The sequence below is a fragment of the Rattus norvegicus genome, chromosome 13, assembly GCF_021556685.1.
Source record: "Rattus norvegicus strain SHRSP/BbbUtx chromosome 13, alternate assembly SHRSP_T2T, whole genome shotgun sequence".
NCBI classification, from domain to species: Eukaryota; Metazoa; Chordata; class Mammalia; order Rodentia; family Muridae; genus Rattus; species Rattus norvegicus.
This window is the reverse complement of record NC_141546.1, coordinates 90,291,080-90,305,639: the sequence shown is the minus strand read 5'-3', so window position 1 is coordinate 90,305,639 and position 14,560 is coordinate 90,291,080. Positions and strand designations below refer to the sequence as shown.

General features: G+C 38.4%; 1 protein-coding gene and 1 long non-coding RNA gene across 5 annotated transcripts in view; one reads left to right on the top strand and one right to left on the bottom strand.

Moving 5' to 3' along the window:
- Positions 1-14,560, bottom strand: part of Wdr64 (WD repeat domain 64) — a 116,956-nt gene that overhangs the window by 24,333 nt on the left and 78,063 nt on the right. For all 4 annotated transcript variants that reach the window (XR_015635408.1, XM_087581689.1, NM_001430829.1 and 1 more), the window contains 2 exon segments: positions 4,876-5,006; positions 29-130 (listed from right to left, as the gene is read on the bottom strand). Coding sequence is in view for 3 of the 4 variants with exons in the window: in XM_087581689.1 (XP_087437815.1) it covers positions 29-130; positions 4,876-5,006 (233 nt within the window). In the remaining variant the exon portion in view is untranslated.
- The window catches only part of LOC103692325 (uncharacterized), a 101,636-nt gene that overhangs the window by 85,506 nt on the left and 1,570 nt on the right, over positions 1-14,560 (top strand). The window lies entirely within an intron of this gene.

Here is a 14,560-nt window from a genome sequence, read left to right as displayed (position 1 = left end):
ACTACGTGACCACAAAGTTCTGAGTTACCTTACACATTCGGGAATTCGGAAGAGGAACATTATATCATTAATTCGAAAGCGTTTGGGATCCAACTCGGGATCTGTAGAGAAGCAATCCTCAGGCCGGTATCTGAAAATAAGCACATCTTTGCCTAGTAAACTGTGCCAACTAGGAGTCTCCCCTTACTTCCATTGTCATAATTCCCTGAAGATCTAACAACTTCAAATGTCATCGCTGTAAATGAAGTGGAATCCTGGAGGGATTGAGTTCGGATATGCCTTTCTTCACTAAAGCTGTGTAGAACCACATGGCTATCAGATGACCTACAAGTCTTTAATCCAATTAATTGGAGCTGATTTTCTACCTATAATTCAGTGAATGTCTAAACCTGTAGAGGAACTACCAGGAAGTTTCATGCAGTTTAAACAGAATTCTACTATGAACATATGGAATGATAGAGTTCAGTGAAATGAGGTGCCTTACCCCTGGAGCTTATAACTGTACCCCACTCTCATTGCTCTAGTCTTCAATGGACCCAGATTCCTTGGAACTTCAGGTCTTGAGAATAGAATAGTAGTCTCTAACCACCTACACTAGACTCTATGATCCATCTCTTAAATATTTGCATTCCTCAGGAAGAACTGACCTCCTAGCAATGTGCCCTTTTCCTTTAAGGGAAATTACTTCTGTTAATTTGAGCTGATGAGTGACTGCTTAAAATTTGGACCTGGAACCTCCTCCAAGAACCCATATTTTAAAGGCTTGCTCCCCAGATCAGTGCCCTTGTGAGGTGTTGAGCTTTTAAGAGGTGGTGCCTGGTCAGAAGTTTTCTAGTCATTTAGAAAGTAGATCCTCGAGAGAGATCTGGCAACTTCTCGTCTTTCTTTTTATTTTTTCTCTCTGAGATGTTCCAACTCTGATCTGATGCCTCCTCACAGGCCCAAAGCAACAGGGTTAGTTGATCACTTGACCCTCTGAACCCATGAGAAACTTAGGGATTTGGTACAGCAACTGAAAGGAGACTAACTGGGTGGTACAGGGGTCTTTCATGATGGAAGCAACATAAAAAAAGAAGCTTGAGGATTTGAGGGCATTTTTAGCTCAATGGTTTTAGATATTGGTCATTAATCAGGAAATAGATTATTAATTAGCAAGAAATGTTACTAATTCTTAACCCTCTAACCATAGTGTTCTTGAGAGAGAAGGGTTCTTTCTCTCTAACTGGTGAAGGAATAAGACAAAATGAGGTGTATTAAGAGATTGTACGTTGGAGAGATGGTTCAATTGGTGAGGGCACTTGTTGCTCTTATGGTAGTAATCTGTTCAGCTCCTAGCACCCATATGATAGCTCACAACTGTCTGTAAATCTAGTACCAGGGGATCTGACACCCAATTCTGGCCTCGGTAGGCACTAGACACACAGGTGGCGCACAGACATACATGCAGAGAAAACTCATATACGTGTAATATTGTATTATAAATAAAACAGTAGAAATGGCCTCCACCATAAATATAGGAATAGCATTCAGCTTTAAAACCAGTTAAGCTGGGGCTAGATTGCCTTACACAGCTCTGGGTTAAGCTACATCTTTTCCAAAAGACTGTAGTGATTCTAAATAAAAATATGTTCTATGTCTGCATATGTTCTATGTCTGTTTGTAGATATGTAGTAGCCAAGGAACAGCCTCTGTGTGTTCCCCTGGTATAGGACCCATTGTTTTTAAGACAGAATATTTCATTGGCCTCGAACTTGTCAAGTAAGTTAGGCTGACTGGTGGCTACTGAGCCCTAGATATCTACTTGTCCCCGCTTCCCCAGTGTTGGGATCGTAAGGGTGTACTACAGTACCTGGCTTTTTATATTTAGGTCCAGAGTTGAACTCAGGTCCTCCTTCATGCAGTGTAAAGTATATTTCCTCACTGAACAATCTCCCAGGACCCTACTTCTGTAAAATAATTGTCTTCCCATAGAAAAGGAACACTACTCACCATAGCTGTTTTCTTTTATTGAGCACTATCTTTGTATGTATTCCTTGGCAAAATGCCAGGTACTTAAGCAAGAAAAATTGCTACCTTGATTTGGAAATAGCTCAGGACAGCTGTCCCCTCTTTTCACAGTGGCACTGGCACTGATCTTTTTCATATATCTTCTTTGCCTTCTCAGTAGTGAGTCAAGCACAAACTGACACCTTCAATGTGAGAACTGTTCATAAGATTATGAGGAATTGTCTGGTGAGTGTAGACATAGGTATCAAATGACAAGCATGCAGTGCAGAAGAAAAGCCTGAGGACAGGTACTGAGTGTTATGATGGGGCCAACTTTTGGTGAAAAGATGCATGGTCTAGGTAGACCAGTAGGAGATAATGCTCTCTAGAGGTAGCGATTTCATACGTGCTTTCCCCTTTTTCTTCTTCCTTTCCATTCTTCTCTAAGCTAAGTTTGATTTTTTTGTTTTATTTAAGATTATTGGGCATTTTTATCTGCCAATAATTTTACAAACCTCCTTGATATAGGGTGTCCATATAAGATCCCAATATATACCTCCAAGTATACAAGTTGAGACAGCCTATTATTTACAGTTTAGCCATACAGCCATTGGTTCTTTTAAACCAATGTCAAGAGCACTTAAAGATGATGGTTAATCAGGGAGGATAAAGACTCTAATCATGATCCAGAACATTTCAATGTAAGTGGTTGAGATCCAAGATGCACTGGCTACATTTGCCCATGATAGAGCCAGCAAGTAAATTGGATATGCTGACCTGAATGAGAATAATATTCTTTTACAATATTTATTACTATTTGTATTTGGCAAATAAGTAGAATTGGTGGCACTAGGAATACAGAGGGAAGAGAAGCTTGAGGGAGGGACAGAGGTCAGGAATTGTGAGGCTTGAAGTGATTGGGGAGTGATCAGATTTCCAGTACATGATTGGATATGCGTAACATGAAAGTTTGTAGATATTAGTGTGTCAAGTTATTACACATTTTAAATATTTGTTGGGGCTAGAGCTATGGTCCAGAGGTTAAGAGCACTGGTTGTTCTTCTAGTGGACCCAAGTTTGATTTCTAGCATCCGCATGGTGGCTTACAGCTGTCTGTAACTCTAGCACCAGGGATCCAGGGTCCTGATCTGACCTTTGCTAAGCATCAGGCCAAACACCCATATAAAAATAAATAAAATTTAAAAAAAATAAAATTAAAACCATTTATTGATGTCATAAATTTAAACATGGAAGATCAGATATTTATGTAAAGAAAAATATCTTGGATATACAAATATTTATGGTTTTTCTGTGTGTAATCATGGAAGTTAGACATTCAGAACATAATGTGCTTATGAGAATAACCTCCAGGAAAATCCCTCCTTGAAGGTTATCACCACCATTCCCAACACCTCTTTTCTTTTCTTCTCTTTTCTTTTTTAAAATCTTTATTAACTTGAGTATTTCTTTTTTTTTTTTATTAACTTGAGTATTTCTTATATACATTTCAAGTGTTATTCCCTTTCCCGGTTTCCAGACAAACATCCCCCTCCCCCCTCCCCTTCCTTATGGGTGTTCCCCTCCCAACGCTCCCCCCATTGCCGCCCTCCCCCCATAGTCTAGTTCACTGGGGGTTCAGTCTTAGCAGGACCCAGGGCTTCCCCTTCCACTGGTGCTCTTACTAGGATATTCATTGCTACCTATGGGGTCAGAGTCCAGGGTCAGTCCATGTATAGTCTTTAGGTAGTGGCTTAGTCCCTGGAAGCTCCGGTTGCTTGACATTGTTGTACTTTTGGGGTCTCGAGCACCTTCAAGCTCTTCCAGTTCTTTCTCTGATTCCTTCAACGGGGGTCCTATTCTCAGTTCAGTGGTTTGCTGCTGGCATTCGCCTCTGTATTTGCTGTATTCTGGCTGTGTCTCTCAGGAGCGATCTACATCCGGCTCCTGTCGGTCTGCACTTCTTTGCTTCATCCATCTTATCTAATTGGGTGGCTGTATATGTATGGGCCACATGTGGGGCAGGCTCTGAATGGGTGTTCCTTCAGTCTCTGTTTTAATCTTTGCCTCTCCCTTCCCTGCCAAGGGTATTCTTTTTCCTCATTTAAAGAAGGAGTGAAGCATTCACATTTTGATCATCCGTCTTGAGTTTCGTTTGTTCTAGGGATCTAGGGTAATTCAAGCATTTGGGCTAATAGCCACTTATCAATGAGTGCATACCATGTATGTCTTTCTGTGATTGGGTTAGCTCACTCAGGATGATATTTTCCAGTTCTAACCATTTGCCTACGAATTTCATAAACTCGTTGTTTTTGATAGCTGAGTAATATTCCATTGTGTAGATGTACCACATTTTCTGTATCCATTCCTCTGTTGAAGGGGATCTGGGTTCTTTCCAGTTTCTGGCTATTATAAATAAGGCTGCGATGAACATAGTGGAGCACGTCTCTTTTATATGTTGAGGCATCTTTTGGGTATATGCCCAAGAGAGGTATAGCTGGATCCTCAGGCAGTTCAATGTCCAATTTTCTGAGGAACCTCCAGACTGATTTCCAGAATGGTTTTACCAGTCTGCAATCCCACCAACAATGGAGGAGTGTTCCTCTTTCAACTTGAGTATTTCTTATTTACATTTCGATTGTTATTCCCCTTCCCAGTTTCCGTGCCAACATCCCCCTAACTCCTCTCCCTCCCCTTCTCTATGGGCTTCCCTTCCCCATCCTCCCCCCATTACCGCCCTCTCCCCCAACAATCATGTTCACTGGGGGTTCAGTCTTGGCAGGACCAAGGGCTTCCCCTTCCACTGAACACCTCTTTTCTTTAAGTATTGCTTGTTATATAAACTCTTACGCAGCAAAATGTCCTATTCCTTAGGGTAGATACAACACTTACATTTCTTTGACAGAGGCCGCTATGAAATTCCATAAGATAATCATGCCATTTAAGGTTCCAGACACTATCAAATTAAACCCCTCTGTTTGAAATACATCAATGCAGTTCACATCCGTATTGGTGGTAGAACTCTAAAGAAAAAGAACATAGATGTAGATTGGTGGGAATGCATAGTCAGGCTAATTAAAAATGTTATAGCTACATACTGGAATCAACTGCAACTTCAAGCAGTGTCATAATATGTTCAAAGTCACTGAGTATGAAATTTACTACCCCTCCCCCTTTAGCATTAGAAAATTTAGCTTGGATAATTCATTGAAACAATAAAAACATCCTCCCTTCTCTTCTGGTCCCTTTTGATTTAACTTTTATTTACTCTACTCCACTATTAGACTCTCCTCTCTCTCTCTCTCTCTCTCTCTCTCTCTCTCTCTCACACACACACACACACACACACACACACACACGTTGTCATCGTCATCATCATCATCATCATCATCATCATCATCATCATCATCTTGAGAAAAACAAAAAACAGTCCACATTAGCCATTTTCACTGACAGGCCAGTCCTTCAAGTCCATCTGTCTATCCAGCTTCTGATGCACCATACTTTATGGAAACCTTCTAGTTACACCATCTAGTAACACATGCTTCTTTGCAGTTATCCTCTCTTGGATATTTGTTGAGCATCTTAGGTTCTTGGAGTGCAGATCTAAATATAGCATCTGCGATATGAGATATGTATGAGAATTTAAAGTATGCATATGAAATGTTAATTACTGAGCAATCTGAAAATGTTGAATTAGAGACATGTGCAAGGCTTGATAGGGGCACAATGACATCTACTTAAGATGGGCAGACTCTTGCTTTTACAATTCTCCATGTTCTCCCCTTCCTGAAATGCCTTACACTCATGATAGAGGGCTTTCCTGATTTTGCTTGTATTCTCAGTTGGATCTTGGACATTCCTCAATGCTGAAAGCTTGGCCCACAGCCTGTGGCACTATTGGAAGGAAGATTCTGGAGCTTTTTAAAAGTTAGGCTAAGTGGGTACATGCCTTTCAAGGGGATATTGTGGCCTCTCCCTTTCTCCTTTTCTTCCTCAGTTTTGATCTTTCTGAATAGCAGATTCCTCTGCTCAGAGTTTCTACATGACCCTGTGACTACTGGATCAAAGACTTTGGACTGGAGCTTCATACAGAAAAATTAATCTTCCTTTTAAGTTATTTCTCTCAAGGAGTTTGTCCCAGTGATGGAAAGCTGACTGACACAGCTTGGGACTCATCACCACCTGGTTTTTCTGTTTTAGATTTAAAGCTTTCTTCTTCTGTTCAGTTTTTAATACTAATATCTTTAGTGTTTACCTCTTGCACATTTGTCTTCCCCTTTTCTTTATTCTGGTTCTGGGCAATCTCCATGCCTCCTGTTTTACTAATAACCTCAGTGTTAATGTTCTAATAATCTAGTCTAATTCTCTCTCCAAAGTTATAGGCTTGAACACTTAATATTTAGTTAATATGTCTAAGGCACCAGCTCCTTTAAGCACATAGTACTTTCCTTCATCCTTCTTTCACCATGTGAACTCCACCACCAATGAGTTCTACTAATTTTACTGCTTAAGTTTTTTTGAGATCCTATTTTTTTATTTTATGTATATGAATGTTTGACCACATGTACCTGTATGCCTTGTTCATATAAAGCCCACTGATGCCAGAAGAGGGCATTGTACACCCTGAGACTGGAGTTACAGACAGTTGTGAGCCTACGTGTGGGTGCTGGGAATCAAACCCTGTTCTCTGGAAGAGCAGCTAGTGCTCTTAACCACTGAAGCCATGTCTCCAGCTGTCACTTAAATATCTTTAAAGCCTTCTTTTCCTTACCCTCTCTACTATCATGACCATTTCCCTTTTAAGCCTAACAATAGTCTACTGCCTGGATCTTTGGATGTTAGCCTTACTCTATTTACTCTATTCACTTAAGCAGAACCAGGGGTGAATAACCCATAACACAGTTCTGATTGGCTCATTCTTTCATTAAAGTCCACCTCTGAGCTCCCAGTTCTTAGGCTCATGAGTCCATAAGTTCTATCTTTTCATTTCCATCTTCTGCCATTCTGGTCTCTCTTTCTTTGCACTGAGATACTTGTTATCTTTCACAGATCACACAGTATCTTATCTACATGATACGTTTTATGATCCTCTTCTCCTTTTGGCATTCCTTTTCTCTTCTTACCTCTCTTTAGAAACTCAGCGATTACATATTTCAGGAGCTCCTCCAATTTCTGGCACTCCAAGAGGCTGGCTGTACACCTACACTTGATCTTAGCCAAAAGGCCGAGAAGCGATGGCTGTACACTCTACCTGTCTTGGTATTCCTTGTGCAGAGAACAGCACATGATACACACTAGGTGCTTAGTCAAAAGTACTTCATAAACAAAAGCCTTTTATGAAAAGTGTGTTTCTGTACAATCTAATCTCTTTCCTAAGTGACTTTGAATTTTAATGTAGGTTATTTTAATGTAGGTCACCACAGGATGTGTTAGGCTGTTAATTATGACAAATACCAAAGGTAAGAAAAGAAAACCAGAGATAATTTAAACTTGCATAACGTCTTTCTCTCAAGTGCATGTATGTGTGTTCACTATTCATGTATACGATTGCATATAGAAGCTCAAAATTGACACTGGGCAATGTTTTCCCCAATCTCTCTCCATGTTAACTGTGGGAAGTGTTCTATAGTTGAACTTCTAGCTTTGATAGGCTAGCTAGCCAGCTTTTTCTAGGGTTCCCCTGTGTCCACCTCCTGAGTGTTAGGACTACAGTTGGCTGGTGTGCTGGCTCAGCTTTTCATGAAAATCTGAACTCTGGTCTGCATGCTAACGAGCAAACACCATCTATTTAGCCATCTCTCCAGCTCCATGTCTGTGGTAATTGACTAATTTGTCATCTTATTTAAAGAGGTCATTTTTCACTTGTATACTTGACAAGTGCCTTGGTTCGAACTCACTGTAGACTCATCTTTCTTCTGTTGTTAGCTAATATAGTGTTTCATACAGCATACCGGTATCTCCAAACCCAGTTCCAGTGACAGAGTTGGAAGAGGTAGGTTGGAATTGCTCTCTGAGGTGTTGAGAATTATATTAATTTCAACACTCTTAATAATAAAATCTCTTATTGAAACTTCCAATGCAATCCAAGTTCAATGCTATGCTAACATTTGCTTCAATATGAGGAAAACAATATCTTCTTTATATTAAGAAAATCCAATAGATATGTTTCAAATTCTATAAGACAAGTTGCATAATTTCCTTGTGGGTTACATTACAGTTAGTTCACTAGTTATGGGGGAAGAGCCTGAAGGCTTCCTTTGTTTGGTCCTTTTATAACATATTATCTTGTAGGTTTTGTTAACTTTGGCCTTGAAAAACTGAGAAGCAGAAATACTTTAAGGTAATATTAGAGTATATCAATAAAGTCAGTGAAGATCCATTTAAAACAAAGACCTAGATGTTTTAAGAACAAAACAAAACAAAACAACAACAACAACAACACAACAGCTTCCTTCTCTGTCCTTAGCCTCAACTTCAAACATCTTATGTAATTCATCCTCAGATGTATACGCCTGCAAGCAAGTCACAGAACTAGCTTTTTGAAGAGACTTTCTATCAGGTCATTTATTTCAATAGACACAGATACATCTGAAATCTTTTGAAAGGTGTCTGAGCTCTAGTAGTAGTAATGAATGTTTTTCTGGTCATAAACATTTCAAGCATCCTGAGATAATCCTGTGGGAGCAAAGGAGATGTGATCCTGACAAGTCCCATGACATGGGTCATGTTTCAGAAACATGGTGCTAAGTGAGGGCAACAGCATCCACTGTACAACGGGAGTCACTGTTGTGACAGTGAGAAACAATTTACACTGAAAAGAATCAGACAGATAGGTGTTCATGTGGCAGGGATTAGGTCGTATGTGGATTTCTTCAAGTTCACTGATTACTACACTTACATCCTGCTAGGTCTCATTTTATTAAAGTCCACCAAAGTCAACTCTGCAAAGCCACACAGACATTTCTATGTGTTCACTGTATTATTTTTTGAATATTTTATGATAAAATATTGGGAATGAAACCCCAGGCTGATCTCAAACTCCTGACCATGCTGCCTCAGCTTGGTCAGAGGCTGAGCTGAAACTCGGGGGATCCCTGGTTCAGCACCAATCAGAATTGGGAGAGATCTGCATTTTCCAATGTTATAGTAAGTTAGGGTATTTCCTCCCATCGGTCCCCTTATAATGCTGAAATTTAGAGAATAACCTGAAAGAAAAAAGTCCTAGGGAGGGGTTGGGGATTTAGCTCAGTGGTAGAGCGCTTGCCTAGGAAGCGCAAGGCCCTGGGTTCGGTCCCCAGCTCTGAAAAAAAAGAAAAGAAAAAAAAAGTCCTAGGGTGTCTGTTCCTTGTATATATTTCAAAACAACTATGCAATAGCAACAGGTACACTCATGATTAGCTGAATGTTTCAATTCTCCAGCAATGTGAGAAGCACAGAAAGACCCAAAACTAGAAAAATAGAAGATGAAATTTGACTGACTGGTCTTGAAAAATCTAGGAAACAGTGTATGACAGAGATGACATGCTGGACTGTGCCTGTAATCTGAGCTCTAGGTATCCTGAGGAAAGGAGGAGAGTTCAAGACCAGTATGGGATGCACAGTGAAACATTTTCTCAAGATAGACAAAAACCAAAGCAAAAGAACACACACACACACACACACACACACACACACACACACACACACACTCCAACCACAAAAGTCTATAATGATGTACTAACTGGGCAGAAAAAGTGAATTGTTCTTTAATATATATATGTTTCTAATGTATGGGGGGAGATTTGACATACAAAGGAAAAGACAAGTTGGATAGAAAAATACAGATGGCCTGGAGAGATGGCGCAGTGCTTAAGAGAACTGACTGCTCTTCCAGAGGTCCTGAGTTCAAATGCCAGCAACTACATGGTGGCTCACAACCATCTGTAATGAGATCTGATGCCCCTTTCTGGTGTGTCTGAAGACAGCTACAGTGTACTCATATATAATAAATAAATAAATCTTTAAAAATATAAAAAAGAAAATAGATATAATAAATACTCCATGAATGAACAGAGGATATAACAAATGAATGGAGTACATAACAAATATTCCATAAATGAATGGAGGATAAAACAAATGCCCCATGGGAGAAGAGAGGACATAATGCCCCACAGATGAACAGAAGATAAAACAAATGCTCCATGGATAGAGAAAATTCCCCATGAATGAACAGGAAAGGATGCTTACTTACAATTTACAAGAAAAATGCCACTAAACTATTATCTGAGTTTTTTCATATAAATTCGATTTTAAATGCTTGGTAAGACTGTGGTGGAATACACCCTTGTTCACATGGCAGTGGAAACGCAGAATTATATAACTCCATGTAGGAGAATTTGTTACTATCTAGGAAAACACAATATTTATATTTTCCTTGACCAATTTCATGATCTCCTGTTTTTTATTTAAACTTTTGATCCACATTTCACCTGAATTTTTTCAAGGTGAGAGATTATGAATCTAATTTCACTCTTCTGCATGTGGCTATTCAATTTCCCCAGCACAATTTGCTGAACAGGTTTGTTTTTTTTTTTCCAATGTGTGTTTTTGGCAGCATTCATAAAAAATGGGGTAGGTGTAGCTTCGTAAATGTCTGAGTCCTCCTTCTGTTGGTCTACATGCTTTTATGCTTTTCTTTTCTCCTTTCTATTTCTTTTCTTTCTTTTCCTTTTTCTCTTCCTTCATCTATCCTTCCTTCCTTCCCTCCCTCCCTTACTTTTGTTGTTGTTGTTGTTGTCGTCATTGCCATGCCCTTCTTGCAATTGTTGCTTTGTAGCATCGTTTGAGGTCAAGGGTTCGATGCTCTCAGAATTGCTCCTTCTTCTTAGCACTGTTTTGGCTGTTTGAGGTCTTTTGTACTTAAACACGAATGTTTTTATATTTGTGCAAAATTTCAATGAATAAAGTATTTGGATTTTGATAGAGACTATATTGAATATGCATTGCTTTTACAGTGTGGATTTTGCCAGTCCATAAACATGGGAGAATTTTCCATCCCGGTTCTGCATCAGTTTACTTCAATGTTTTAAAGCTTTTGGGCCAGATAACCTTTCACTTCCCTGGTTATTTCTAGGTGTGGTAATTTGAATAGGGATGTTCCCCATAGACTCGTGTTTGAATACTTGGCCTATAAGGAGTGGTACTATTAGGAGGTATGGCTTTGTTGGGGGAAGTGTGTCACTAAGGAATGGGCTTTGAGGTCTCAGAATCTCAAGCTAATTCTGTGCCTAAGGACGAAGATGTAGCTCATCTTCTCCAGCATCATGTCTGCCTACATGCTGCCATGCTTCCTGCCATGGTGACAGTGAAATAAACTTCTGAACTGTACACCAGCCCCAATTAAACATTTTCACTTATAAGAGTTGCCTTGGCCATGGTATCTCTTTACAGCCATAAAACCCTAACTAAGACATAGGTATTTTCTAAATAGTTTCATTAATTCTTTGATACTTTCATACAATTTATTTCTAAGTATTTTAATATTCTATTGTGAATGGGAATATTTCCCTGATTTGTTGGAAAACTAGTTAATGATATAGAGAAGGCTGCATGTTGATTTTTGTACCCTTGTTGAAAGTATTTTCCAGGTAAGATCTACTGGGTTATTTAACTACAGGATCATGCAAACAAGGATGTTATACTTCCTTCCCAAATTGCATTTCTTTTCTTTTCTTTTGTTTGTCTTATTTCTCATGAAGTAGAATAAGGTAGAAAAGACCAATTATTAGATACTGACTTATTGATTTATTTAGTGATTTGCAAGAGTTGATGCAAGCTCTACAGGCAGCGGGAAATGAGCTGTGACACACAGAAAACTCAATTCAGCACCACTTTGCCAATGCTGAACCTAGACTTCTGGAGTTTGACACCAGGCTGTTTACTGTGAGCGTATTTAAATACAGTACAATTTAGAAAAATGTTTTCCGGTATAATACAGTCCCTAGTGCACAAGGAGGCATAATGACATTGAAATTCATCTCAAAGTAAATGTAACCATGAAGATGGGCTCTAAGATCCTAAGAGCTTAAGAGCTTAGGATCTGGATAGCTTAGGTTAACAGGTTATAAAGTACATGTGACATCTCTCCTAAGCAGGGGTTGTAATGACTGAACATTAATATAATGGGATCTAGGATAAACATTCTGGGGGATCTAAGTGATGTCTGGCCCTACAGATAGCAAAGGCCACCAGATCATTAGCAACATCAACTATCAGCCTTTTGGGTGGGAAACAGGTATTCATTTCCATCACGGAGGAGATAACCTGGTGTCCAATGCTTATCTGTGAGCACCCATGCCTTCTACAGTGATTCAGGAAACAATGGGTTGTTGCTCTTAACAACCTCCTGACTGTCATATAGCCTCTTTAAAAGATGCTTGCTTGTTCTCCCCATCTTATGGTTTTAGAGTATAAAATGAGAATACAACTTAACCTGGGATGGAATCCTCTCAGGCGGTATCATAGCTTTGGTCTGCCAGTGAAATCTCCTCCCTTTTAGTCTTATTGGTGTAGAATGTTTATCCCAGACTCTTGAAACACCAGCTAAGACTTTAAGGACTATCTTTGCCTCCCTCCTGATTTTAGGGAAAGTGTTCTCTGGCTTTCTTTAGCACAGTGTTCTTTGTGAAATATTACTTCTATTGCTATTTTCTACAGGGCTTTTGTCATGACATGATTATTGGACTTTCCGAAGACCTCTCCTGGGTGGAGTGATATGAATCATGCTATTTTTGTACTTAAGTCTATTTACATGTTGTTTTACACACATGTACTAATGTGTATTGACTCAGTCTTGCACCCCTGATGTGGACCCAGCTTGGTCATGGTGTGTGATGGTCTCCATCTGTTCTTCAGTATAATTTACAAGAATCTTTGCAACATTTGTCAGGGAATTGTCCAATGGTTTTCTAGTTTTGTGACCTGATGTTAGTATCAAGGTGACATTGGCATCACAGAATAAGCTTTGTCTTGCTCCTTCCCTTTCAGTTTTGGGGAAGGATTTTCAGAGTATTGATGTTAGCTTGTCCTTAAAGATTTAGTATAATTCAGCAGTAAATTCATCTAGTCATGCATGGGCTTTTCTTTGTGGGGAAACTTTTTATTACTGCTTTAATCTTATTGCTAATTATAGATCTGTTTAAGTTCTCTTGATTTAGTTTTAATAAGTCACATGTCTAGGAATTATTTTTTCTTAGATCTCCCATGGTTTTTGTTTGTTTGTTTGTTTGTTTTTGGAATATCTGTTTTAAAAACATTCCTTAATGAACTTCTCATTTTCTTTGCGATCTGCTATAGCATCCTTTTTTGGTTCTAATTTTACTGCTTTAATTCTTTTCTCTCTTCCTTTTGGATAATTTGGCTGGGAGTTCATGAATCTTTATCTTTTGTTTGGCTGGTTTAAAAATGTCTGAATATGAGAGTGATGATTGTACAACAACTTAAACACACTCAAGGTGCATAAAAATTCTGTATAAAGCTTATAATTATTTTCAGAATATATTATTAAGTGAAATAAATGAAAAGTAATGCATATAAAATATTCTATTCTTATTTAAAAAGGAAGAGAACTAAGTATGACTATTTTATTAACTAAATATGACAATCTTTAAAAATAATACCACAGACTTAAACCCAGAACTTAGTACAGGAACAAACGTTAGCTATTCAGCTTTATAAGAGAATGAAGTGATAGGTAAAAAAAATAATTAGAATAGACTTTGTTTTGTAACTCAGGCTAGAAATGGTTATATAAATTTAATTTTGTAACTATCACATGTTTTGCATAATACAAGGAAAATAATTAAAAATAAATATATTAGGGTCAGCAAGATGCCTCAATTGATCAATGGCCTGAGTTTAATCCCTGGAATCTTCATGGTGGGAGGAAAGAGCTGACCGCTGGCAGTCATTTTCTGACTTCCACAGGTGCTCTATGCAATCATACACAGATATATACACAGATGCAAATAAATAAAAATTTAATAAACAATAAATTAAAAAATGAAACGAGTAAATCTAGTTGGTTAGCACAAGGAATTATCTTAAGTACTTTCAAAACACTTAGTTTGATGGTACATTCCAAGTCACAAGCACCCTGAGGCCAAAAACTAGTACTGAGGAAAGTCTGAACTATGTCAGCAACCATCTTGTGGGTGATTTTATTATTCACCTACAGTTACACTCTACAAGAGCCTAATACAAGATAAAGAGCTTAGGCACCACATGGCTGTATTAAATAATGATCAGCTAAAAGATGCAAGATTTTCTGTCAGAAAAAAGTATGAAATCAAACAAACGTAGCAAAAGTCATTTACTCTAAAACTTCAAATTGGGAATATCAGTGTTAAAGAAAGATATATTTTTCTGATAAAACTTTTTCCCTGGTATTATCTATTGAAAAAGCTATTTATTACTTCACTGAAAAGCTAAAAAAATCCACATACTGTATACATATATATGTATATATTGTATGTATATATTGTATATATACATATATGCATACACATACAACATAGAAATAAATAAAGGAAAGCTA